Here is a 25,375-nt window from a genome sequence, read left to right as displayed (position 1 = left end):
CATTGGCAGCCAGATTCTTAACCATTGCGCCACCAGGGAAGTCCTTCCTTTTCTTTTTATCAGAACTAAAATTGTGAGGGATCACCACCTCAGCCTATCACTGTGGTGTTAAGTGTATTTATGTCTGTGGATTAGAGCCTCTTGGGCCAAATAAAAGGTCTCAAATGGAAAAAAAAAATCCGTTGAAGTCTTTGAGAGTTTTTCCATTTCAAACATTGATGAAGTTCTACACTTATTAGCAAAGGGAAGGTTGGGTCATCTTGGGTTGATCTGCAACACCAAACCTGATTCTTAAGAGTGTGGAATCTGAATGCTTTGCACGGACCCTGTGGTCCAGCCCCCCAGCCCGTCCCGCCCACCTTCAGACTAGGAGGTGGGAAGGGGGATGCCCAGCCCCCAGTTCTGAGACTCGACCATAATATTGTCATCTCAGGAAAAGCTGTTTTTAGCTATTTTTCAGGTGAGAGGTATTAGGATGAAGCCACATGTCACTGCATATACGCCTTACACCCAGGGACCCGAAATGAACCACAGTGCTTGTTCTTGGACATGAGTTTGGTTTTTTCATCCCAGGGGTCATTGATGATGCTTTGGACCATATTAGCACAGTGTGAGTGGGTGTTGGTAAGTCTTTCAGGAAAACAATGCTTTTTCTGGCATGTCCCTTCTCCCCCTAATAGAATAGGATGTTATGGAAAGGGTAGAAAACCATAGAAGCTCCTCACCCGAAAGACACCCTGCACGTCACCCAGGCCAGCTGCCTCCCTTTCACAGATGTTGAAACTGAGACTGGAAAGCAGTGTACAGTGTGTCCAGGTCATAGGCCTCCTGGTGACCAAATCAGGTCTGGAGCTCCTATATCCTGACTCTGTTTATTTTAGCAACTGAAACTGATAAACAGATGAAGATGCATTTGGCCTCAAGCATAAGGAAGGAGACACAGTGTAAAATGATGAAATATGATTTTTTGGCCTGAGTGGCAAAGCTGAGAAAGGGTAGTAAAACAGAGTTGGTCTGGGCATGGGGAAGTGGGGCTTATCGCACGTTGGTTGTGAGGGAGTAGAATGGCAGTGCCTTTCTGCAGGGCAGTTTGAAAGTAGGAAAAGCTTGAAAGATGAGTTGATCCTAAAGAAGGAAATAAGGATGTGCATAAAGAATTAGCCACAGATGTTCTTTGTAGCATCATTTAGGTTAAAATATCAAAAAATCAGATCTCCGGAAAGGGAGTGGTTGAATTAGTTTGTGACCTTTGTACAAAGTAAGTATGAGACCATCAAAAATGAGGTGTGTGTGGTGTCTGGGACTTGCTTTGGGGGACACTCCAGCCAGACATTGAAACTGAGAAACAGAAGCAGGGTGGGGGTTGGGGGAGATGGAATAGATGTGCAAAAGGTTGGTAACGTGAAGCAGGTGATGAGCGTGTGGGTTCACTTAACTCTTCTCCCTCGTTTGTTTGAGCTTCTGCATGATGGAAAGGCAGAGTTGTGTCCAGTCTTCTTTCACAGTTGATTATTTTCCTTCGGGGACCGTTCTCTTCCATTGTGCTTTGCTTACCCCACACACTGAAAAGAAATGCTCACATTCGTTAATTATCACGGAAAGATTTTATGATATATTTGAATGGAAAAGGACCACAAATAGTTATGGATAGAATTGTCATTTGGTTTAAGAAATAAACAAACCCATATGGAGAAAACAGATGGGGTGTGTACACCTTAAGTGGATATCACTGGGTAGTTGAAGGGTTTTTGTTTTTTGTTTTTTTTAGCTTACTTGATGTTTTTTTCCCCTGCATCAGATATGTATATATCCCTGGTGAAATTTTACAGACAGTTGAGCGTAATTAACTGTGTTGCTCTTTTGATTTAGGGAAGAGCATGGAGGAGATTAAGAAGGTGCTGCTGCTGGTGCTGGGCTGTGCTGTGCAGGTAGGGCTTGGGCAGGGGGCAGAGAGGGCTGCTCTTGTGTTTGGGTTTGTGGGGATAAATCACCCTCTTTGATGCGGTAGGAGTGAAGCTGCTTTCAGCCCAACAGGACGGAAGGTCACAGGGTTCCTGTGAGAGACGTGACACCGTCTTAGGTGGCAACCATTTCTAGCTCCAGGGAACCTTGGGCAAGAGGCCAGGTAGGGATCCCTGGGGCAGGGTGGCACTAGCAGTGTCCCCAGTGTAGGAACATCTAGAGCGAGGATCAGCAAACAACCTGTGGGCCAAATTTGACCTGCCACCTTTTTTTTTTTAAGCTCTTTATTGGAGTATGATTGCTTTACACTGTTGTGCCAGTTTCTGCTGTACAACAAAGTGAATCAGCTGTATTTATACGTATATCCCCTCCCTCCCGCAACTCCTTCCCACCTTCCCTACCCCAGCCCTCTAAATCATCACTCATCATGGAGTTGATCTCCCTGTGTTATGCAGCAGCTTCCCACTAGCTAGCTATTTTACATTTGGTAGTGTATATATGTCAGTGCTACTCTCTCACTTCGTCCCAGCTTCCCCTCCCTCCCTACCCCCCACCCCCGTATCCTCAAGTCCGTTCCCTACATGTGCATCTTTATTCTTGCCCTGTCACTGCGTTCATCAGTACCATTTGTGTTAGCATACGGTATTTGTTTTTCTCTTTCAGGCTTACTTCGCTCTGTATGACAGACTCTAGGTCCATCCACCTCACTACAAATAACTGAATTTCATTCCTTTTTATGGCTGAGTAATATTCCATTGTATATATGTGCCACATCTTCTTTATCCATTCATCTGTTGATGGACATTTAGGTTGCTTCCATGTCCTGGCTGTTGTACATAGTGCTGCAGTGAACATTGTGGTACATGTTTTTTTTTGGATTATGGTTTTTTCTCTGGGTATATGCCCAGTAGTGGGACCTCAGTAGATGTAGAAAAAGCTTTTGACAAAATTCAGCATCCATTTATGCCACCTAATTTTGTAAATAAAGTTTTATGGGGACACTGCCATGCTGATTGCTTTACACAGTACCTGTGGCTGCTTTCACACTACACCTGCAGAGCTCAGACCCATGGCCTGTCCAGTCTAAGATTTTCTTTTTTTACCATCTGACCCTTTACAAATGAAGTTTGCCACCTGCTGGCCTAAACCGGCTGTTCTTGATCTTTACTTGTTTAAGAATCCCCTGGAGGCTTCCTAGGTGGCGCAGTGGTTGAGAATCCGCCTGCCAATGCAGGGGACACAGGTTCGATCCCTGCTCCAGGAAGATCCCACATGCCACGGAGCAACTAAGCCCATGTGCCACAACTATTGAGCCTGTGCTCTAGAGCCCGTGAGCCACAACTATTGAGCCCATGTGCCGCAACTACTGAAGCCCACGTGCCTAGAGCCTGTGCTCCGCAACAAGAGAAGCCACGGCAATGAGAAGCCCGTGCACCACAACTAAGAGTAGCCCCCACTCACAGCAACTAAGGAAAGCCTGCACACAGCAAAAAAGACCCAACACAGCCAATAAAATCAATCAATCAATCAATTTATAAAAAAAAATAAAGAATCCACTGGAGAGCTTGTCTGTGTCCCACCCCCTGGTGTTCTTAAAGACAGCCCCCCACCCCCCGCAGGGGATTGTGATATAGATAGTCTGAGCTGCTCCTAGAGAAACCTCAGTGTGAGTGGCTGGTAGGAGGGCAGAGCGCTCTTGGTTATAAAAAGCCAAGGGTGCGGTGGGTGTCTCCTTTTGAAACTGTATTTCTGTGGCTCTGGTGACCCCAGGTTGCCCTTGTAAAACACTTTCATTAACACTTGTAACCCTCCACAGTGTGAGAGGAAAGAAGAATTTATCGAAAGAATCAAACAGCTGGACATTGAGACGCAGGCCGGGATCGTGGCCCATATACAGGAGGTAGGTGGGGGGCTTTGTGGGCTTAACTGTGGACTGTGGCTCCCGTGGCACCCAGGGGGCAGGCCCTCTCCACCAGTGAAAGGTCTAAAGAATACATCACCCATTAATGATTTTGCTAATTTTAGATTTCAGACACGACAGACAATTGATTCTATTTGGAAAGATAGCTGTCAGCAAGCTAAAATAAAGTGGGGGTTAAAATAAAAAAAATTTTTTTTTAAAAACCTCAATCAAGTCTTCTTTTGCCTCTTCTTCTTGCCTAATATGGACTCAGACTATTTTTAAGAGCTGTCAAGTGGTTTAGGCTCAGAATTTGATTTACAGCCCCTGAAAATGTATTCTGGCAAATGTCACCCTGCTTCCAATGGTTGATCTTTATAGAGAGAGATTCTCTGCTTCTGTCAGTGACATGGCAGAGAAACAACTGCCACCCCTTGGGAAGTTAAAAACCAGCAAGTCCCAGAAGGGCGGTCTCCGAAGACTTGGCCCCCTGGGTGGGGTCAGGAGGGCTCCGCACTAAGGGCAGCCCCTCTGCCGTTGACCTTGGCAGAGGCGGTACCCCTGGAAACCGAGCACCCACCTGAAAGTTAGTTCCCTGACCTCCACCCCACCCTCCTCCAAAAGAAGCCTCGTATGTTTTCATTATCTTCGGAGATGTGGCTCAGCCTTCCATCTAATTGGACAGATGAGATAAATGCATGAAAAAGACATGAGCAGGGGCACGTCGGAGCAGGGGTGTAACTGGCGGAGGCAGCTGCACACAGAGCTCCCCACGCCGGCTCTGGGGACAGGCTGCCGAGCTGCTCGGCTTCCACAGCCGGCCAGGGCGCTGTGGGTTGCAAACTGCATCAGCATTTGAAGCAGGAGACGAATGCAGCTTATTGCGGGCAGGGGGTCCAGCAAAGCCAGTCAGTATTGTAGGACATGTTCTCAGCCGTTCGTGTCAGTGACCTGTTAGCCTAAGAACCATTCTGCCTTTTCATTTTCCTTGTGTGTCTGTGTGTTTTGAAAATGTACCTGGGGACTAGGTCCCCGGGACTGGCTAGGTCTTTGTCACTCACTGTCTCCCCTTCCCTGTTCTGCCAGCAAGATATTTTCTTTTTTAAAGTATGCATCCAGAAAGAAGCCCTGCGTGATTATCAAATTAGGTGACTGGCCATGGGAACTGGGCTTCAGAATGAGTTGGGTGCTTCTTAAACATGCAGGCGCCCAGGCCCCACGGGAGACCCATCGAGTCAGAACCCAGAAGAGGAGCATAAGCCTTTCATTACAAGCTCCTAGGGTTACTGGCGTGTGGCTGTGGTTGTACCCCTGAACCCCCTTCACTGAGGCCTTTCCCACACGCTGGTATAGAGCAGACCTGGAACCCGGCCTCTCAATCCCAGTTCCATGCCTTTAGGGTGCCCTGTGCAGTGGGATGAGATTTCTCCTAAATCTCTGAGATTTACTGAATCCCAGCTTTTCTTTGTAAGGGGGAGGAGGTAAGAAAGCAGGTGTCTTTTGAGAAACTGAAGGGCCCTGTCTTTGTTTTTTGTTTATTTTTCAACTATTCTCTCTTTCCATTTACTGCTCTGGAAAATTTGAGAACTTTTTTTGGTGTGCCCCTCTGAGTGGCTATCCCTGGTTTCTTTTTGTTTTCCCCTGTTGAGGCTTGAGTTGTGCTAATACTTACCTTCCCAAACTGAGAGGACGGGGTCTCAAAACAGATCTTCTGTGTCCTTTGGCATGTCTGGGGGTATCAGGCTGAGAAGGTCAGGTCAGCAGAGTGGTTGAAGAGGCTGCCCAGTGTAGATGTAGCAGTAGGCCTCTGCTCACACCTGATGGAAAGGGAAAAACCAGGCGGTCTTATGTGGCCTGTGGGGGTGAGACACAGTCTTACTTGAAAATTGTTTTAGATGATGAAATATTTCCCAAAAAAGTAATGTAAGATTACTTGTACCCAACATTCCAACATAAGATTTTTAACAGTTTGCCATATTCGCATTAGATTTTATTTTAAGAAATAACGCAGCCCCTCTCCTCACCCCTGGCATCCCTAGGACTTCCCTTCTTTGTGTTGTAAATTGATGCTTCAGTAAGAATATCTGAGGACCGTTTATGTTTAGGGAAATACTATAAGGAGAGCTCTCTGGTATTAAAAAAAAATCCGTGTCCTCTTGGAGCCGGTGTTGGGAGCGGGCCTGACTCGGGCTAGTGGAGCTCAGCTGAGGGGCGTCTGCACTTGCTCGAGGAGTGCCCTGCTCACCACGGGAGATCTGTGTCAGTGAGGGTGAATGACACCAGGGGACCCAGTCAGCTGTGGCCCCACCCCCTGGCCATGGGGAGGCGGTACCCCTGGGGCCCCCGGCCGTGCCTTGCCCACCTCCGCAGCGCCTGACCTGTGCCCGCAGGTGACCCAAAACCAGGAGAATGTGTTCGACCTGCAGTGGTTGGAGCTCCCGGATGTGGCCCCGGAGGAGCTGGAGGCCCTGTCGAGGAACATGGTCTTTCACCTCCGGAGGCTCATTGACGAGCGGGATGAGTGCACGGAGGTGCGTCTGCAGGCGGGTGGGCGGCCTGGAGGGGCGGGTCCGGGAGGAACACCTGGACCCCGGCCGCGCGGCCGCCTCCTCGTCCAGCCCCTCATCTCCAGCCTGATGCCCCCTGGTCCCCTCTGTCTGGTTTGTGGTAGGGGTGGGAGCGTTCCCTGCAGCAAACGGTCACCTCTGAGACCCCTGTGGGAGGGTAGAAGTTCCTCAAAACGGGGAGCTGGGAGACCCTCCTCGTTCACATACTCCTTTTTTTCCCTCTAAATATTTCATCCCTTTTTAAAAACTTGCATCCTGTCTCTCCTGCTTCCTCCTGGTTTCTCAGTCTCGGCCGACACCTCTCCGTGTCTTGTTATCCGTTGACCCTTGCGCGCCAAGTTCAGGTGTGAGCACTCCCTTCGCTCTCCCTCCCGCCCCACTGCAGCTGATCGTGGACCTCACCCAGGAGCGGGACTACCTCCAGGCGCAGCACCCGCCCAGCCCCCTCAAGTCCTCCAGCGCCGAGTCCACCCCCAGCCCCACCAGCAGCCTCTCCAGCGAGGACAAGCAGCACCTGGCCGTGGAGCTGGCGGACACCAAGGCCAGGCTGCGCCGCGTCAGGCAGGAGCTGTGAGTCCGGGCTGTTTGTTCTGCTCTTGTGCCGCGTGTCGCAAACACACGTTTCTAGCACGTGCGGTACAGTGAACAGGAGAGCTCCGACTTGGGCCACGGAGTCAGCTGGGCTCCGCTCTGAGCGCCATTGGCTAACTCCCCCTGGCCTGTGCAGGCTGGGTTCTATCAGGTCTTTAGGGCTCCTGCCAGCCCACAGTCAGGCCCCCTCCGGGGCTTAGATGACCACACACTGCTATGGTTTTTGGCTGGGGGGAGGATGTGGCTCGCCCCGTCTGGTGAGCCTGCTCCCGTTTCCTGAGGCTGGTGGATGCCACTTTGCCCATCTCCTCGGGATCCCGCCTCCACCCTCTCACCAGTGGACCCTGCTGCCCGCCTGGCAGTGAAGTGGTGACACTGCAGCCAGGGTCTCCTTCCCTCTCTGTATCCCCAGAGGGAAACTCGCTGCCCAGTGGATGTAGTTTGAGGGTAGGCATTGAAAACTTAAAAATGGAGGAGAATTTGAGTCAGGAACATTTTTGCAAGCCCCACATGGCAATACCCCTCCTCGCCCCCAGAAACCCAGTTCCCTTTCCTTTCCCCGCTGGGGTCTCGCAGGGTGGTTGGTGGGCTGCTCTGCTACTTGCCAAGTAGGCCCTCTCACCACGCTTTCTCCGAATCGCCCCCAGGGAGGAGAAGACGGAGCAGCTTGTGGACACCAGGCATGAGGTGGATCAGCTGGTGCTGGAGCTGCAGAAAGTCAAGCAGGAGGTGAGCAGGAAGGCCTGTCTGTGTGTCTGTCTGTATTGAGTGGGCAGGGTGGCTGGGAATCCCCAGTAACTGTGGCCCAGGGGTTCGGGAATGCAGCAGTCGGAGCTTCCAGCCAAAGGCTTCTCTTTCCTTCCCACTCGAAGTAACACGGCCCGCGAGCCAGTCGTCCCGAGAACGGCTGTGGGGGTGGCTGTTTCTTAGTGACAGCGAGTGGGGACCCCATGCAGTGGCCTGCACGTGGAGTCCCTCAGCCACCGAGATGTCCTAGAAACGCTGCGCTTCAGAGGCTTGGCCCTCTCTTCCTCCCCTCCCCAGAGGGGTGCCCTAAGCTAGGCTCCCCCGTCTCTGCCCATCTCCCAGAACATCCAGCTGGCAGCCGACGCCCGGTCTGCTCGTGCCTGTCGTGATGAGCTGGATGCCCTGAGGGAGAAGGCGAACCGTGTGGAGAGGCTGGAGATGGAGCTGGTGCGCTGCCGGGAGAAGCTGCACGACGTGGACTTCTACAAGGCCCGCGTGGAGGTACGCGCCCAGCCTTGCGGTGGAGCCGGGCCGGCGGGGTTTCTAGACGCCTCACCGGACACTTCCTCATAGGAATGTGCAGCCTGCTCTGTCCTTGGTGGGTTTGGGGTGAGGAGCCGGAAGGTTTCTGCAGCAGACGCTTTCCCTGCACCTCATCCCGGCTGTTCTTCCCCAGAGGCCTCCCTGTTTGCTTCTTCTCCACCTCCAAGTGTCAGATGGGTGCAGAGAAGGAATATGATTGGGTGATGAAGGGTACTGATTTCTTTCCAGATTTTTCCTTCTCCCCCTTTATGCCACAGTGATGACCTTCTGTTCACCTATCTTCCTTTTTTAAACTTCCTCCCGTTTCTATGGCTAAATCTTGCCAGGAGCAGCTTCCTCATCTATAAAGTAGAGATAATTGTACTACTTCATGAGGTTTTTAAGGTGAAAGAGGTGAAATGCCTGGTGTTTGGCAAGTGCCTTAGAAAGCCCTCAGTGGTGGACCCTACTCTGACGCTGCCGTCATGGGGAGATGCAGGGGAGGGTGTCGGGGCCGAAGGGGGAACAGAGACCAGGATCCAGGTGGGGTCGCTGACGCTGTGACCACCCACCCTGACTGCCTCTCATCTGCAGCAGGTCCCTGGATCCTCTTTTCTGAGATTTGAGGGATTTTTTCCCCCGTTGCCCATCTTGGGGTTTGGAGGTGGTTTTAACGAGCGGGATGAGATCGGATGTCAGGACATACTGAGTAGCCTGTTTGATGGTAAGAGATAATCCCCGTCTCTCTTGCCACGTGGGAGGCCTTTGAAGGGATTGAGCACAGGTTTGGGGGGCCGGGTATCGCCCTCTCCGCACTCAGGGCCTCCTGCTCGGCTGCTGGCAGGCATGTGTGGCGACAACTGTTTGACCCCGACTTGCTCTCCCTCTGTAGGTGGGCCCTGGGGCCACTGGGCCAGGTGGAGGTGGGATGGGGTGGGCTGCGGTCCAGGGCCTGTTAGTCCCTCAGACCCACTCGGGGAGTGTCTTTTCCCTGACATGGCACGCACCCTGCCCCCTGCGGAGAAGGCCCCTGAGTGCCGTGGGAAAGCAGCCTTGGCCCAAGTGAGGGTAGGAGTGGCAGACCAGCTCTGCGCTTTGTACCGGAGATGGTCCACTGGCCCTGCTGAATTTGAAAGGCATCAGTCCCGGCACAAACAGGTTCCAGGATACGGGCACATCGCAGGGCTTTCCATCGCTGGCTGGACATGCCGCTGTCGGGAGAGTCGGGGACAGTCTCGTACAAGTTTCCCCAGACTGCTGCCGCAGCCGCCCCTCCCGCAGCCCCCTGGGTGGGATCACAGATGGAGGGCGGCTCCCATGTCTCACCCCGGCACCGTCCTCGGGGGGGATGGGTTTCAGAGTCCAGTCTCTAGTCTCCGTGTTCATTCCTTGCCTTGTCCGAACGGCTTGGTTTGGTCATGCAGACAGGGGGACTTAGCGCCTGCGTGGGGCCCAGCCCTGCACCAGGAGCAGGGGACCTGGACCCAAACAAGACTCGCTCCCCGTGTTCAGGGTGCTTCCTGACTTTTAGGGGGGTTTCACATGGGAACCCCTTTTCCAGATTCTCAAATTTCATGCCTCTGAATGGTAACAGCAGTATTTTCTTAGTGATTAATAATTTTCATAGGGACATTACCATGAGGTTGTTAATGCCTTAAATTTTGCATGCATTTTTTTTAATCACAAGAGAAAGTCCTGTAGTGTCTGTCTGTGTGAGACGTTTCCTCGGGAGCAGGCAGTGACACACGTGGGTCTGCAGACACTCTGCAGCTGAGGCAGGCTAAGGAATTGGGCCTGATCCGAGGAGTCCAGGCCGCTACAGAGAGGGGTGAGCCTTGCTCTTCTCGGATGCCCGTAATGTCAAGGTTCAGAGAACAGCAGAGAAAAGGAGCATTTGTGCATTCCTCCTTAGATTGGAGTAGGTGTGATGGCCTTGTGAGCCACCTGCAGACCTGCCACCGCCCTGCATGGCCAGAGGCTTCGTGTGGACCTGGAGCCCTGAGGGCGGGGCCTGGGTCTTACCTGACTGTGCGCCCAGGGCCTGACACACACAGAGCTTGGAAATCACCGCACACGTCAAGTAAAAAGCCATCGCTCAGTCATGAAAAGACTTGGGATCTGGGGAGAAGGATGAGGAAGAAGCATGGGTCTTTGTCTCTTCTGGAACAAGACAGCGTTCGGTGTGACGGGCAGCAGGGCAGAGAGGAGCGTGGCCGTGCTCTCGAGCCGGCTCGTGTTGGTGGACAGCCACCGTGCAGGGGTGCTCCTCTGGGTGCAGGGGGAGCGACAGGTGGCCTGGCTGCCCTCCCCGGAGCCTGTCCAGTCTCACCGCTGAGAAGCAGCTGCACGTCACCAAAGGGAGAATGCATCAGTGCCACGTGGGAGGAAAGATAAAGGAAGGGGGTTCAGGGCGAGGGCAAGGTTAATTTTGGTTAGAATAACATGGAACACACATTTCCATGTTTTGTTTTTAAACTTCTGGCGGCTTGTGGGTCCTAGTCTAGTTTACATAAGAATTAAAACAGCAGGGAGAGGGGAGCGGCGTGGGCACCCCTAGGGACAGTGGGACACGTGAGCTGGATGCACAGGGTGGTCCTTGACTTGCTTTTGCAAAGAGTGGTCGCACCTCACTGTTGTCAGGGCGTGGGGCTTGCTGTCCAGAGGGCTGCGTGGGAGGAAGACAAAGGCAGAAAGAGTGCCTGGGAGATTCCTGTTGTCCCATGTTATTGTCTGAAATTCCCAACACCAAGGACAGGTGCGCAGGGTGAAGACAAGGTGAGCCTGTCTCCACTCCTCTCTGGGATTTAGCGCTTCCTGGTCCATGCTGGCTCTGAAAGGTGGGGACATAGGCAGGTCCTAGCTGCCACACCAACTTGCTGGGCGTTGGGCAAGTCTTGTCCCCATCTGTGAAAGGAGGAGTGGTCCGGGCATCTCTGAGGCACTCGTGTCCTGGTGTCTTGTGACACAGGAGCATGTTTCCAGTGAGCTGACACGAGCGAGCCCCTCTCCACAGAGGTGGGGGCCCCTGGAAGCAGTCCATGCAGTGATTGCTGGGTCGTTGGCCAGGCACTCAGGAGCTGGATTAAAGATTGGTCCTGGGGTGCGCTGCACACACACGTTGCGTTCTTATGCCATCCCCCGAGGTGCCAGGTTCCCGTGGGGAGATGGGCTGTGGTTCGGTCTGCACTGCCCATCTGGCTGGGTCTGGGAGATGGGGCCCCAGCTCCACTCACCCTCTGGCCAAGCCCCTCTGACCCCAGACAGGCGGCTGACCTGCGCTCTGGGATTCCAGCTGCTCTCCCCGCAGAGTGCGGCTCTGGAGTCAGAAACTGCATCTCCGTCATCTTCAGCTGGGGTGGGGGCAGGAGGAGATGCTCAGGATATATTTGATTTGAGTCCAATCCTTAGGATCCTCGAGTTGCTCCCACCTTTAATTAAAACCAAACCCTTCCCACTTTCCCCCGACGGTCTCGAGCTACCCTGATTCCTCTCCAAGCCTGTTTGGAAGGAGAGAACACCAGCTGTGTCCTTCACCTCCTCACCTTCTAACCCACTCCTTCAGGTCTGCCTCCACCTCCGCTCCCCTGAAACCAGGCTTGAGAATCAGGGTCCACGACTCCTGTGCCAGGTCCAGTGGGCCCTTCCCAGCCTCCCTTGGCCACGCTCTCTGTGGGCCGGGACACCACCACCTCCACTCCTCACTCGCCTGACTTTCCCGAGTCCCTAACTTCATCTTCTTGGGTCCATGCGGGTGGTCCCCTTGCCCTGCTCTACCATCTGGCCTTTCTCCACAGCGTCCTCTCTGCCTCCCGTCCCCTTCTTTAGCTGGCACGTAGAGCCCAACAGGTCCCCAGCCTTCATCTCTGGGCTGGGCTTCTCTCGCACTCCAGACCTCAGTCTCTCTCAAGGTCACGTGTCCAAATCCCCAGTCTCTCCCCTCCCTGCAGCCTGCCCGTAAACTGTCTCTAGACTGGACTCACCACCCACCCACCGGTACTCAAGCCAGAGCCGGGTCAGCCTTGATGTTCCATTCTTTCTCCACCTCCCCCTGCAGCCCCAGGTGTTCTCCATCCTCCAGAGCCCGTGTCCCCGCCTCCCAGCCTGGCCCCCGGCCGCAGCGGGTGTTTGGAGAGGGAGCCCCACTGTGGGGCCTGCCTTCTCCGTCGTTTCTTGTTCACGTTATTGCAGTGCCTGTGCAGGCACGTGCCCTCCACGAGCATCTGGGCTGGCCATTCTGGCCCCGCCTCGTCTCGTGCACATCTGCCTGGGCGGCTGCCAGAGTGGCCTTTCTGAGAGCTCCTCAGGCACCTCCCCGTTCCTCTTGGGATACAGTTCACACTCCACCCCTTCTTCTGACACCCATTCTGGTCGCTGTGGAACTCTCTGCTCCAGCCAGACCGAGTCCCCATCAGGTCCCCTGGTACCCTCTGAGGGCGCCTCGGCCCAGCCTGTCTCCACTGACGCGGGGCTGGTGCGGGGCGGGTGGGCCACGCTCTGCGGGCTGCATCCCCAGCACCGTCCCCCACTGTTCCTTTAGGCCCCCTCTTACCCCCAGGCAGGCTCATCACGTGGTGTCGCGATGATGCGTTCCCTGTTCCCCACCCACGCCAGGAGCTCCTTGAAGACAGGATCTGTGCCCTCCTGACCTTCTGAGTCTTTGGTGCCCACATTGTCCAGCTCACAGACGGCCAAACGACCGTCAGCCCCGGGGCGCGATCCGGCCCACCATCAGCTCTTACAAGTGAAGTGTTATTGGAGCACAGCTGCACCCGTTCATTCGCAGAGGACGAGGCTGCTTTTGCATCGTGTCTGCAGAGCTAAGTCGTCATGCAGACTTAGGGCCTGAGAAGCCAGAAGTGTTTACTCTCTGGCCCTTTACAGACCCATGGTCTGGCCCACAGTAGGTTCAGTGAGGTTTTAAATGAGCGGCGACCACTCATGTGTTTATGCAGCTTTTTCCACATGCCAGGAATTGGGTTAAGCTTGAACTGTATCATCACATTTAAGCCTCCTGGTGGCCTGGTTGAGCAGCCAGTGTTAGGTCCTCTCATTTTTTCAGATAATGAAATGGAGGATAAATTAATAACTTGCCTGGCATCACAGCTGGTGAAGAGGTGGACCTGGCGTGGAAATGCATCTCTCCACCTCTGAGACCCCAGCCTTGCCAAGAAAGGAGGAAATAAAAGGAATGGGGTCATGTAGACAAAGGGGGTGCAGGGGAGGGGGCGCTGGGGGAGGGGGTGATAGTGGCCACTGCCTCAGACACCACAGGGGACAGAGGGAGGCCTGGCCTCCGGCAGTTCATGTCAGCAGCACCTGGACATCACATCGTGAGCAGAGAACGTTGAAATGCAGGGAATTAAGATCACCTTGAGCAGGGAGACCTCTCTTCCCACTTAGGACTCTGTTTCCTGTTGACGTCTAAGGAGTTTTGATAAAATTTGGTACATGAAGAAGTTAGAGCAGGACGGACCTGATGCTTGGTTTATGGTTCAGTCCACCACGCTCCTCAAATCAGGCAAAGTTTAAAAGCAGGCAGGTCCTCTACGAAGCTTAAGGGGCTGCAGTGGAACTGGAAGGATGGGTGGAGGTTAGCGAGGGGCGATCTTTAGTGAGTGAGTGGGAGGTCTGCCTCCCCTGAGTGGGGTGACCTGGGGCTCCATCCCCTGAGGACACCGTGGGGCTGGCTTTCTGTTGCTCTGGACACCTTAGCGATACACTGGGTGCTGTGGTCCTGAGTGCACTGGGCAGGAGCTGGTTCCTTTGGTTCTACCCCACCTCCTGGAGTTTGGTGCTTTTGTTAGCCTGTTGCTTGGTGATGCTGGGTGAGCGCTGGCCTGAACAGTGTCTCGCAGGGGCGTGACAAGATGGTGATAACGGCAGCCAACCTGCTCACTGGGCCTCAGGCGCTGTGCCCGGACTAGTTCACGTGCATTATCATGTCTGGTCCCCGCCTCAGCCCTGTTTTCTTGCCCAGCAGCAGAAGGAGGGATCCGTGGTTGAGAGACACGCGTTTGCTTCAGGCGCCCCGGCTGGTGGCACAGGGGTGGGAGGCCTGGGACCAGAGCCATCAGCCCAGGTTCCCAGTCACTGCTCCCGGTCACCCTGCAGAGGAGCAGGGGCAGCTTTTGAGCCACTTAGGGACCGGCCGTCAGGCCTGGCCCTTGACTTCCTAAACATGGCCCCTCAGCTGTTTGCTGGGCTGGGTCAGGCCTTTAAATAGCTGCCTGATTCAGTTGGGGTCAGGTCCTCAGGGCGGGCCAGGCTCGGCAGCTGCCCAGAGGCAAGGAGGAGGGCGTCTCCCTGGGGGCCGAGCCCGGGCTTGCTGCGGGAGCGTGGGCTCCGCTTGCTGCGGATCTGGCTTCTCACTTCTGAGGCGGTGGGGTGTGCAAGGCTGGTTATTTCTGTTGCCTAATTTATGGTGGATGTCGATACCACCAGAAAATTGAGGTGTTTTTTGGATAGCAATGATGGTTAGAAGTCAGCCTACCCCATGCGATTTTCCACTCTTGGTCACCCTTGTCTATCCCTGCCAGTTGGAAATCTCGGAGGCCTACAAGACCCACCTCGCGTGCCACCTGTGATTCCCCTTCATGGCATGATTCAGCTGATAGGTGTTCATTGAGCACTTCTGTAAGGCCCACAAGAGAAGTGGAGTAGTCCTGCCCCCAGAGTTCACAGTCTTGGGGAGGAGGACAGGCCAGCTCACCATTGCCTCACAGTGTACTCAGGGTGCTCTGGGAGCCCAAGTACCTGACTCAGCAGGTGGGACAGAGGGAATCTGCCACCACTTCTCAGAGGGGGCAACTCAGGCTGGGCTTTGGAGGTTGAATAGGAGTTGGTTGTGAGGATGAAGGGGTGGCCTATGCTGTGGGAGCTCAGGGCCAGGAGTGCTGGTGGATAGATCTGTTGGAATGTCAGGTGAGAACAGTAGAGATGGTGGGGACTTGAAACCCCTCTGTTTGCTGTGGCTCACACTGTTAATGGTAGTCTAGGCCTCTTATCCGCACGAGTCCCTTGAGGATGGGTTGCAGGCAGCTTGAGGGCGGTGGAGAGAGCACAGGTCTGGAGTTCTCCGGCCCAGGTTCGAGCCCCAGCTTCACCCCTTGCTGGCTTTGTAACTTTGGGCTTATTCCTTAATTTACCTAAATCAGCCTCTTCCTCCATAGGAAGGCACTGTTCCTACCTCCCCCTCAGGGCTATTGTGAAGAGTGAGTGGAGCAGAGACAGGGCCGGCCGCACCGTGGACGTCATCTCCAGCAGAGAGAGGGCACCCAGGGGAATTTAGAGTTGTAATGATTATACCTTTTATGGCTGCCAGGCTTTGATCAGAACCATGTCCGCTGACCAGAAGGCTTAGTTTCCCTTCTACCAAGGATCTTGGATTCTGGCCCATGCAGGGCGAATGAAGCAGAGCTCCTGGCCCAGCTCCCAGTTGTTAGAACCCACAAGGGCGAGCCTTAGAACACTGCCCACCAGGAGAAACAGACATGCTACCCTGCGTGCATGTTCACAGGCTGAAGGCATTCAGCGGAATCTCAGTCCCCCCGAGATGCTGAGTGGTGCTGGAAGAGCTCTGGGGAGAGGAGAAACCGAGAAGCCCCTCACTGGTTAAGGGGCGGCAGAGATGAGGTGAAAGGTCTGAGCGCCTTGTGTATGCTGGGCTGCACGCATGGGGCTGAGAGTCCCTCAAACCCCTCGCCCATGAGCAACTCTGCAAGGCAACAGTCATCATATCCTATACCCAGCACGTGCCCGGGACACAGGAGGTTGAGCTGCTTATTGGTGGGGTTCACAGTCTTAAAGACTCCCCATTTCCAGGGAATTGCTAGGAACTGTTGTTTTTCCAAGAGTCTGTGTGTAAAATGTTCAAATACGAGCTGTGCCTTGAATGAAAGGTTGTCTGAATAACTGTTTTTCCCCCAAGACCCTGATGAGTGGAATGAATGTTGAGTTGAGAGGACTAGACTGAGCCCTTGAACCTGGGACAGACTCTCAGCCCCACCCCTTCCTTGTTAAGGAAATGGAGACTGACGAGGTCCCAGATCTGTCAGTGCAGTCCACTTGTCCAACCAGACAAGGTTATACATGTCACATGCCTTTCTTTGCACCATGGCTGGCATAGGAAGTGTTACCCTCCCGATTTTAAATATTTTCTTAACTCGTGGATATTTTCTTTTAGTCGGGAAAGTCCATTCGCCCTGACCTAATGAAAAAGGCAGAGGTGCTCAACAGTGGAGACAAAACTCTCGCAGCCGCAGTCTTATCCCTGCATTGTTTGTTTTGGTCCAGAGGCCAGGAAGAGCTTTGGGCTCAGAGCCCCATCGTCATGAAGCAGGTGCCTTTATCTGATGGTTCTCATGTATGTTTTTGCTGCCCAGGAGCTGAGAGAAGATAATATCATTTTAATTGAAACCAAGGCCATGCTGGAGGAACAGCTGACTGCCGCTCGGGCCCGGGGGGATAAAGTTCACGAGCTGGAGAAAGAGAACCTGCAGCTGAAATCGAAGCTTCACGACCTGGAATTGGTATTGCAGGCTGTTGTCACCTAGATCTGTCTAAACAGATTGGGGGCGGTTTCGGGCGCGTGCTGTGCCCTTCTCTGATTTTTCCATCGCTGGGTTTGGTGCCGCTGCCAACACAGTAACTCGCTGACCGCGGAGAATAGATCGGTCAGCTCAGCGGGGTGAGGTGGGCGCCGCTGAACGTCCACAGGCAGCTAGGACGTGACCCCTGTGTTGCTTTTCTGTATGGGTGAGCTTCCGTGTGTGTCTTTTGCACGAAGGGTCTCTGCCGGCTCTTTTGTGTGGGCTGAGCTGCGATTCGTGAGTTGCTTTACGGGCTTCTCAAGGCATGTTAGGTGCCCTAGAGCCACGAAGCCACCTGTCACCATGGGAATTTCCCTAAAACCCTGGGCCATAAGTCAGTTTGTTCAGACAGCATTTAGTTAGAGACCTCGGCTCTCTTATCACCTCCGTCGCCAGCTGGTATCTCTCCGTGGCTGTGCCTCTCACAGCTGGGCCCTGTGCTGGACTCACTTCTGTGCAGGGAAGTGAACAGGTGCCTGGAGTCCTCTCATCCTCAGGGAATGCGGGTGGATGCAGGGGGGCCAGGGCCTGTCCAGAGGGGGCCCCTGGCCACGTTCTCACTCCATCCTTCCTGCACTAGGACCGGGACACAGATAAGAAGCGAATAGAGGAGCTGCTGGAAGAAAACATGGTCCTCGAGCTTGCCCAGAAGCAGAGCATGAACGAATCCGCCCACCTCGGCTGGGAGCTGGAGCAGCTGTCCAAGAACGCAGACCTGTCCGACGGTAGGTAGCGCCCAGTGCCTGGGAGCCGGCCTGGCTGCAGCCACTTCCTCATCCAGGGCACAGAGCCCTCAGCTCTTAATCTTCCATGTCAGGCCGTCCATTCGCCCCAAGTAAATAGGATTTCCTTCAAGTGCCATTTGGAACTGTTTCATTACACGTCTCCCCAGGGAGAACACGAGGGGTCCGGCAGCCTCAATGTCAGGGCATGAAACACAAATTAAGTGTTGCCAGTTTTCCCATTTCCCATATGGACGGTCCCAGGAGCTTTCAGATTGCAGCACGCTGACACCCGGAGGGCATCACAGGCCTGTCTGTGGATGGTTGAGAGCTCTGGATGGCAGGAGACGTCCCCAGTGGTCACTAATCCCCGCTATCAATGTACCCTGGGCATGGTTTCCTCCATTCATTTGCATAATTGGGCAGGACGGAGGCAGTCTGTTCTCTGTCTCCCTGGGTGGGGGCTGCTAAGTGGCTGCTGCTCCCAGGACCCAGGCTGCTGCGTTTCCCGCCTGTGCTTGCACCGCTGCCCCTGCGCAAACAGACGGGCTGTCGGCCTGGGGAAGGTGGGTGGGGCAGCCGTCAGCGCTGCAGCAGGAAGCTTCGGCGCCCAGCAGACAATAAGCCAGTTCCTGTGTTCAGAAATAGCACGCGTGCCCCTGATAGCGCGCGTTATTGTTTACTTAGAGCTGCACAGAGCGAGGTAGGGCTTTTGGCTGGTTTGAGGGTTGCTTTTCCAATTCCAATAAACATCTCCCCAGATAATGCAAAGGTTGTTGAAAGTAGCTGGAGACGTCGTCTCTTCGAGGGGTCCCGTCAGTTCCAGAACATCAACCAGTTTATTAAACTACCCGTCTGTGAGGGGAGTTGGTTGTATCTGTGCTTTGGGGCCCACACACTGTGCTGGGGGCTGAGGGTGGGATCACCCTGCATCCCGGCTCTGGGAGGAGGACCGGTCCGTCGGGGAGGAGCACTGCCCCCTGGCGGAGCAGAGAAGCGGTGCAGGCTGCCTGGGACAGTCCCAGACCAAATGAGAGTATTTCTGTTAGAGACCAGGGTGGCCTGTGGGGTCGGAAAGCCTCTCCCCCCTTTAGACGGCTACTCAGCATAGTTTGTGGGCCCTTGCAGGTCAGTGAGCGTGGTTAATTCTTGGTGTTCGCGACCCCTCATGCTTAGCTGGGAGCTTGAATGAAGGCGTAATCCAGGCAGAGCCTGAATGTCCTTCTGTGTGTATGGTGTGCTGCCTTCTTGATTCAGAAAGACCTGGCTTAATGTTCCAGCTCCTCCACTTGTTAGCTGGGTGACCTCTTTAGACCTCAGTTTCCTTATCTGCAGAATGGGGGTAATGCAGCTGCCTCACAGGAGGAGACAGTGAAGCACGATGCCGTGCCTGGCCCACAGCCGCCAGTAAGGGACAGCTGTTCTTATGGCCACTGTCTTATTAAAATAGATCCCACCACCCCGGTTGCGTGGGGTGCCAGTAGGTGCAGCACTCAGTAATGAACTGTCATGTCATCATAATAGTCTTTGCGGCACTGGCTTTACGGAAGAGGAAAGGAGGCTGTGGTCAATTCTGTTGTTTAACGTGTAGAACCTTAGGAATTACTCCCCGTGAGTACAGAGTTTCAGTTTGGGATGATGAGAAAGTCTGGAGGTGGATAGTGGTGATGGTTGCACAGCAGTGGGACTGCATCGAATGCCACAGAGCTGTACACTTTAAAATGGTAAATTTTATGTTATATATATTTGACCCCAATTAAAAAATGTTCTTTCTTCACGCACACTGCCAAGGTACCATCCACGTGGTCACAGGCTCTGGACCGGCAGAGTTTTAGTTGAGATTCTTTGCATTTGTACCATCGTTTCATGTGTTGGGAGTACACGTGCTTATGTGCGTCAATGCTGGGCCTGGGTCGGGGCCGCGGACACTCCGTCCACCTCCGCTGCTGCCCTGCCCGTTGTTGCTTGGCGTCTTGAGGACATTCAGCCTTGTTGGGTCTGAACTGCTCTCCTTGGTGGAAGATGAGAACTCAGAGTGGCAGTTGCCTTTTAGTCCTTATGATCTGAACACACATCTCTGTTTCCAGCTTGATGTGCTCACTGTGAAGGCCATTGTCCTGTATGTACCCCTGCCCCTGAAGTGATGAATAGGAAGCAGGTTGGGGTGCAGCCCTATTAGCAGTGTGATTAAAGCCCCCAGGGCTGATTACGTGGCACTGATGGGGCAGGTGAGGATGGCACATCCCCAGCCCCTTCTTCCGAGGACTTCCATACACATTCCTTTCTCCTCCTGAAAAAGCCCCATGACTTACCAAAGGTCACGCACCTGCCAATGCCAGGGAGGAGCTAAGAACTCCCATTCCCGGCTCTCAGGTCTGTGCCCCCGTCTCTATTCGTATTCGAGCTCCTTGAAGGAAAGCAGAGTAGATATCTTCCTTTTTCTATCTTTAGCTTATGTTTTCATCGCACTTAGAATTTTTAAAGCAATTTACACATGCTATCTCATTTTTTGTCAAGGTAATAGTGAAATTATGAAGTGAAACCTCATCCAGGGATGGCAGGTACTGGGCATACGTACCCACAGAGCCTTCTGCCACCCACGGCAGACATAACTAGTCAATTACCGTGCCCCTCCTGCTGAGCCACCCAGACTCCCACTACTCTCAGAGCTGTCACAGAAAATGTTGCCTATTTGCCATCTCTGTTAGTCTCTAAGATCCTTGAGTTGTACTGTCAGGTTAGCAACTTGGTAAAAGAACGATTCTCAGCAGTTAACACCGTCTTTAACTTTTGCGTTGACTTCTTCACTGTAATCTGCTTTGCCCCGAAGCTCTGGGCCCAGCTGAGCCAGCACAGGGACCGTAATTGCCTGAGGGACTCTCGGGCACTAGCAGCAACAGCAGCGTGTGAAATGGGGGCACCCGGCCAACCCATGGGAGCCCCTCCCAGGCCCCTCAAAACCAGGGCGTGGGGGCCCAGTGGCCCCAGCTCACGGCTGGAGACAGAGGCTCCTGGAGCCTGACTCAACGTTGTGCTTCAGCCTCCAGGAAGTCGTTTGTGTTTGAGCTGAACGAGTGTGCCTCCAGCCGCATCCTGAAGCTGGAGAAGGAGAACCAGAGCCTCCAGAGCACCATCCAGGGGCTGCGGGACGCGTCCCTGGCGCTGGAGGAGAGCAGCCTCAAGTGCGGGGAGCTGGAGAAGGAGAACCTGCAGCTCAGCAAGAAGGTAACCTGGCGGGCCGGGTGGACATCCCTCCCCCAGCCCGGTCTGCCGTGTAGGGGTGAGTAGGTGGCCAGGCGAGGCAGTCAGGTGTTGGCGAGGATGCACAGCTGGGAGAAGAGCAGAAGCCAGTGCAGCCAGTTCATTATAATAGAGGCATGAGAGCCGTCGTAGAGGAGAGTCAAGAGGCAGCATGGCTTGTGCCTGCCCTGCCTTTAGGGCGTGTCCCCGCCATGACGGGACCTCTGTGTGCCTCCTGTCTTTATCTGTGAAGTGGGGTTAGTGGGCTCACCCATCTATGCATGTTGCGAGGACTGTATGAGTTAGTGTATGTAAGAGATCAGGCACGTAGTAAGTGCTCAGTGAAAGGAAACTGCTAAATAGCACAGGATGGGGCATGGAGGAGAGGAAGCAGTGATCGAAGAGACACACATACGTGTGGGGGTCCACTGCTGGACCATTTTATTTATTTATTTTTAAATATTTACTTATTTGGTTGCGTGGAGTCTTAGTTGCGGCACACAGCCTCCTTAGTTGTGGCATGCAATCTCTTAGTTGCAGCATGCATGTGGGATCTAGTTCCCTGACCAGGGAAGGAACCTGGGTCCCCTGCATTGGGAGCAGTGTCTTATCCACTGCGCCACCAGGGAAATCCCTGATGGACCATTTTAGAGCATTGCTGGTGGTAAAACAGTCAGTGCTCACTGCTTCCTCTTGGTTTATGGGATGGGGAAGAAGAGACGGCCAGACTGTATTTGCCTTTCAGGACAGCTGCTGGGTCTTCCCAGGAGAACCCAGACACCTGGGAGAACAGACAGAGGCTTACAGACCAGTCTTTGTCCTACAGTTACGAGGACCCCCATGTGCACCAGGGATTCAGTCTCAGGTGCAGGGAGGGGCCGTTGAGAGGCGAGGGATTGCGGCCGTGTCTCGGCTGCTCCGGGTCAGAGGGTGTCAGGATGCCTGGGCCACCCTGCCACGGCACCGTCGCATCATGGGCTCCGAGCACACCAGCTGCCAGAGTCCAGCTGAGGGAGAGGGCACGGGCACACTTTGTTGCCGACCCCCAGGCAGGCCTGGTGCTTTCGGGTGTCCCACCTGCCCGTGAGTCCTGCCAGCGTCATTTACTGGTGCTGCACAGGCAGTGGAAGGGATTTGGGCTGCAGGCAGAGACCTGGGCTCTGCGGGTCCTGGCTGTGCTGGTCCCTTATCTCTGGGCGAGGCTTGGGACAGCCCCTCCTTCTGGGAACTGGTCTCTGGAGCCCTCTCATGGGACCTCCTGGGCTCGGTTACTCACTCTTCTTGTCCCTTTGAAGCATTGTGTGCCTTGCAGCATTTCGGCCGACAAACCTTTTGTCCTGTCTTCGTAGGACAATAGCAAACCCCCACCCCCATCTCATGCCATGGCTCTCAGTGCAGAACAGCATGGGGAAGGCAACTAGACGGTTAAGGTTTTTAGGTGCACATGGCCCTAGCACAGGAAGTGTTTTTATAAGTGCCAGTTTGACCTCGGCCAAGATAAAAAAGAATCAGCCTTTAGAAAGATGAGAACCGTTGACTCTGCGGGTCCTCATGGGTCTGCTGCAGAAAGCGTGCAGCGTGATAGAGCTGACCCAGCTCCCGGCAGGCCTCTGAGGTGACCGCTCACACTTCACCCCGCCCTCGTGGTCCACTCTGGTCCTTCCTCTGCTCAGACAGGGTGGCAGTGGGTGCTGCCTGCCTGGCAGTACTCCTCAGCCCCCATTCTCTTGGGTCCCACCCTCCAGCTTCCTCTCAGAATCGATTCCCTGGCGGGACCCCTGCCATGGTCCTTAGAGGCCTGTCTTGGCACAGAGTCCCTGGCAGGAAGGAGGTGCCACCGTTCCCAGACCCGTTCTGTGTCCGGTGCCAGGAGCCCTGGGAGGCGGCCCTCTGCCCGCCAGAGCGCCTCTCCCCATCCTGCTCGGCCTGCCCGCAGCCTGGCTGAACCTCTCCTGGCCCAGCAGGCATGGTTTCGCTTTCTACCCCCAGAGCCCGGTGCTGGTGGGGGGGACATCTGAGCCCCAGCTGGAGGGCTCACCTCCAGGCCCCCTGGACCCTAATCCAGCTCAGCTCACCCCAGTTTCCCTTCTCCGGCCTCAGCCATCCCACTCTCCTTGGCTCCCCCCGACATGGTGTGTCTGGGCACCAGCTGACACTTCTCAGTCCATCGGTGAACTCCCAGGCCCTGCTGGTACCAGCCTGGCTCTTCCACACCCCAAGCATAGCCCAGGCTGCTCGCTTGCTTAGGTTCCAGATGTCTGGGAAACCATAGTTCTCTAAAGTTAATATCCTTCCCTCTAACCCGGAAAGCTTCCGTGGACCTTAGAGAAGCCGCCTCCTTCCTGTGCCTGTGAATCTGCATTTATGTCGTAAGCATTTATTCCTTGAGCCAAGATGTGAAGAACCCTTATTTTCAGAGGAAGAGGGACAACCCTTTGGGGACCTATTACGAGAAGGCAGAAGCAGCCTGGGGCCGAGAGGCAGGTCCCCAGCACCCACGTGCTCTGGGGCCCGAGTGGCAGCTGCAGCCCCAGCCTGGTGCTTTAGGAAGGACGGGAGACCTCTCAGGGCTGGACAGCCTGCCGCCGGCTCACCTCTCAGCCCAGCGACTTCACCCCAGGGGCACCGAGGTCCTTCAGGGATGGGCTCTGGTCCCGTCGCGGAAAGAACCAGACGAGGAGAGAGGTGGCGGGGGTGTGGGACGTGGGGAGATCAGACTAGAAGCAGCAATGATCAGAAGTGCAGAGGTTGGGGTAACGTTCCTTTCTCTGGGGGAGGAGGGGCAGCAGGGGTAGAATATTAACAGTGAGGTTGGAGGTGAGCCAGGGGGCCCGCAACTGTGAGTGACGATTGGGGGTTGGCCCGTGAGGGTCCGTCCTTACTACCAGGCCCCGGGGCAAGTTGCTGAGCCCCTCTGGGCCCAGTGTCCTGGATAATAGCACCTGCTCATTGCCTTTATTCTTCGAGGCCGCTGTGTCGGGTGTCGCCTCCACCATCGGAGGTGAGCCCTGGTGCCCTGCTGAGTCCCGGGCCTTGTGCCTGAAAGTGGGGCAGAGATAAGGAAAGATAAGAAATTCGTTCTTACTTTTGAGAACCACTCAGACGTTTGCCGTGTTGTAGTGTGTTTTCCCGTTGGCCTCTGCTGGCTGGGGCTTACCAGTACCAGGGTCCCCGGATCGGGACAGGGGGTTGAGGTGCTGACAACGTGATATGACAGATATGAGTATGAGCCCTGCTTGGCCCCGCTCTCCCCACTGGAAGCAGAAGAAGCTTGCCCGCTGCTTCCTCCTGCGGAGGTTTCAGAGCTCCCGGACCTGTGAGCCAGGAAGGCAGGGTGCCCCTCACCTGAGGATGAGTTGGCAGAGTCTGCTTTTGAGCAGCCATCCTCCCAGGAGCTTTGGAAACGTCTCTGGGCAAGGCCCCGGCCCAGACGGGCTGCACTGCGGCAGGCTCAGCCGTGCTGCTCACGGGGGCTGTGGGGCATCTCAGGGTCCTACCCCGAGGTGGTAGGTCCTGATGGGTGGCCCAAGGTCCGAGATCTTTCAGAGCCTTGAGAACCATCTGGTCTTTGCGATCTATCTTTTTAGGATAGCCGTCCCAAACCAGGGCATCAGGGTCCCTTAGGACCATGTCAAAATGCAGACCAGCTGATCAGAAGCTCTGTGGGTATCAGGGCCCAGTGCGCTCACCGCGGGGTGGGGAAGGGCCGGGAACATCGCTGCACCCGCCGCCTGCTAGGCATTTGCCGAGCACAGCACAGTGACAGACGCTCGCGAGGGCACTCGATGCTCGTCCTGCCTCGGTTACAGAAACTTGCTCCTGGTCACGTTATTCGTCGGGAGGGACTAGACTCTGAACCCTGTCCCTGTGACACCAGAGTCATGCGTATTCCCCAACTCCAGTTGCCTGTGCCGAGGGTTTTAGCGTTGGTGGGAAGGGCATCTGAAGCTCTCCCAGGGCAGACAGCAGCACGGGCATCACTTGGGAGCCCAGTCTCAGGCCCTGCCCTGGACCTACTGAGTCAGAATCTGCATTCACCACCTTATCCAGGTGTTGGACACAGCGAAGCCACTAGTTCACGTTTTAGGAAGGTCAGGTGGGTGGATCCCCGCAGAAGAGCTTGGTATCACAGAGGTGATTGGGTGGTTGTCCAGGTCAGAGGCAAGGTGGTCTGGCCTGGGAGGCAGTGGCGGTACAACAGCGTGGGTAGAGAGGGCGGGACTTGGGGACAGAGTTACTGGAGGGTGAAAGAGGAAGGGGGGACATGTCAGAAGACCCCTCTGAGCAGCTGGGTGAGTAGGAGTGTCACCAAGTGAATTCCACAGGGTGTCCAGTGGTGGTGGCCCCAGGCATGTGGTCTGACCCTCAGGAAAGCGGACAAGGCCTGCGATGGGAGCCAGGAACGGGGGGGCACTTGGGCACGTGGCAGTGAGGGTGAGGGGAGGTGGGCTGGGAGGAGGCTGACCGATGGTGCCCGTGAGCTGGAAATGCAAGTCGTGGGCTGGGAGCTGAGGGTCGAGGGAGCAGAGAGGTCCC

General features: G+C 54.8%; 1 protein-coding gene across 7 annotated transcripts in view; it reads left to right on the top strand.

Annotated features, from left to right (window-relative positions):
* CCDC88C (coiled-coil domain containing 88C) overlaps window positions 1–25,375 on the top strand; it is a 130,477-nt gene that overhangs the window by 65,575 nt on the left and 39,527 nt on the right. For all 7 annotated transcript variants that reach the window (XR_009053288.1, XR_009053287.1, XR_009053289.1 and 4 more), the window contains exons 5-13: window positions 1,870–1,928; window positions 3,779–3,862; window positions 6,253–6,393; window positions 6,815–6,999; window positions 7,668–7,749; window positions 8,110–8,268; window positions 16,671–16,817; window positions 17,458–17,602; window positions 20,640–20,824. Coding sequence is in view for 4 of the 7 variants with exons in the window: in XM_057732671.1 (XP_057588654.1) it covers window positions 1,870–1,928; window positions 3,779–3,862; window positions 6,253–6,393; window positions 6,815–6,999; window positions 7,668–7,749; window positions 8,110–8,268; window positions 16,671–16,817; window positions 17,458–17,602; window positions 20,640–20,824 (1,187 nt within the window). In the remaining 3 variants the exon portion in view is untranslated. The remainder of the gene's footprint in view (window positions 1–1,869; window positions 1,929–3,778; window positions 3,863–6,252; window positions 6,394–6,814; window positions 7,000–7,667; window positions 7,750–8,109; window positions 8,269–16,670; window positions 16,818–17,457; window positions 17,603–20,639; window positions 20,825–25,375) is intronic.

This window comes from Hippopotamus amphibius, chromosome 4 (assembly GCF_030028045.1).
Source record: "Hippopotamus amphibius kiboko isolate mHipAmp2 chromosome 4, mHipAmp2.hap2, whole genome shotgun sequence".
NCBI classification, from domain to species: domain Eukaryota; kingdom Metazoa; phylum Chordata; class Mammalia; order Artiodactyla; family Hippopotamidae; genus Hippopotamus; species Hippopotamus amphibius.
Note: the sequence above shows the minus strand (reverse complement) of the source record. Positions and strands in the feature narration are given on the sequence as shown.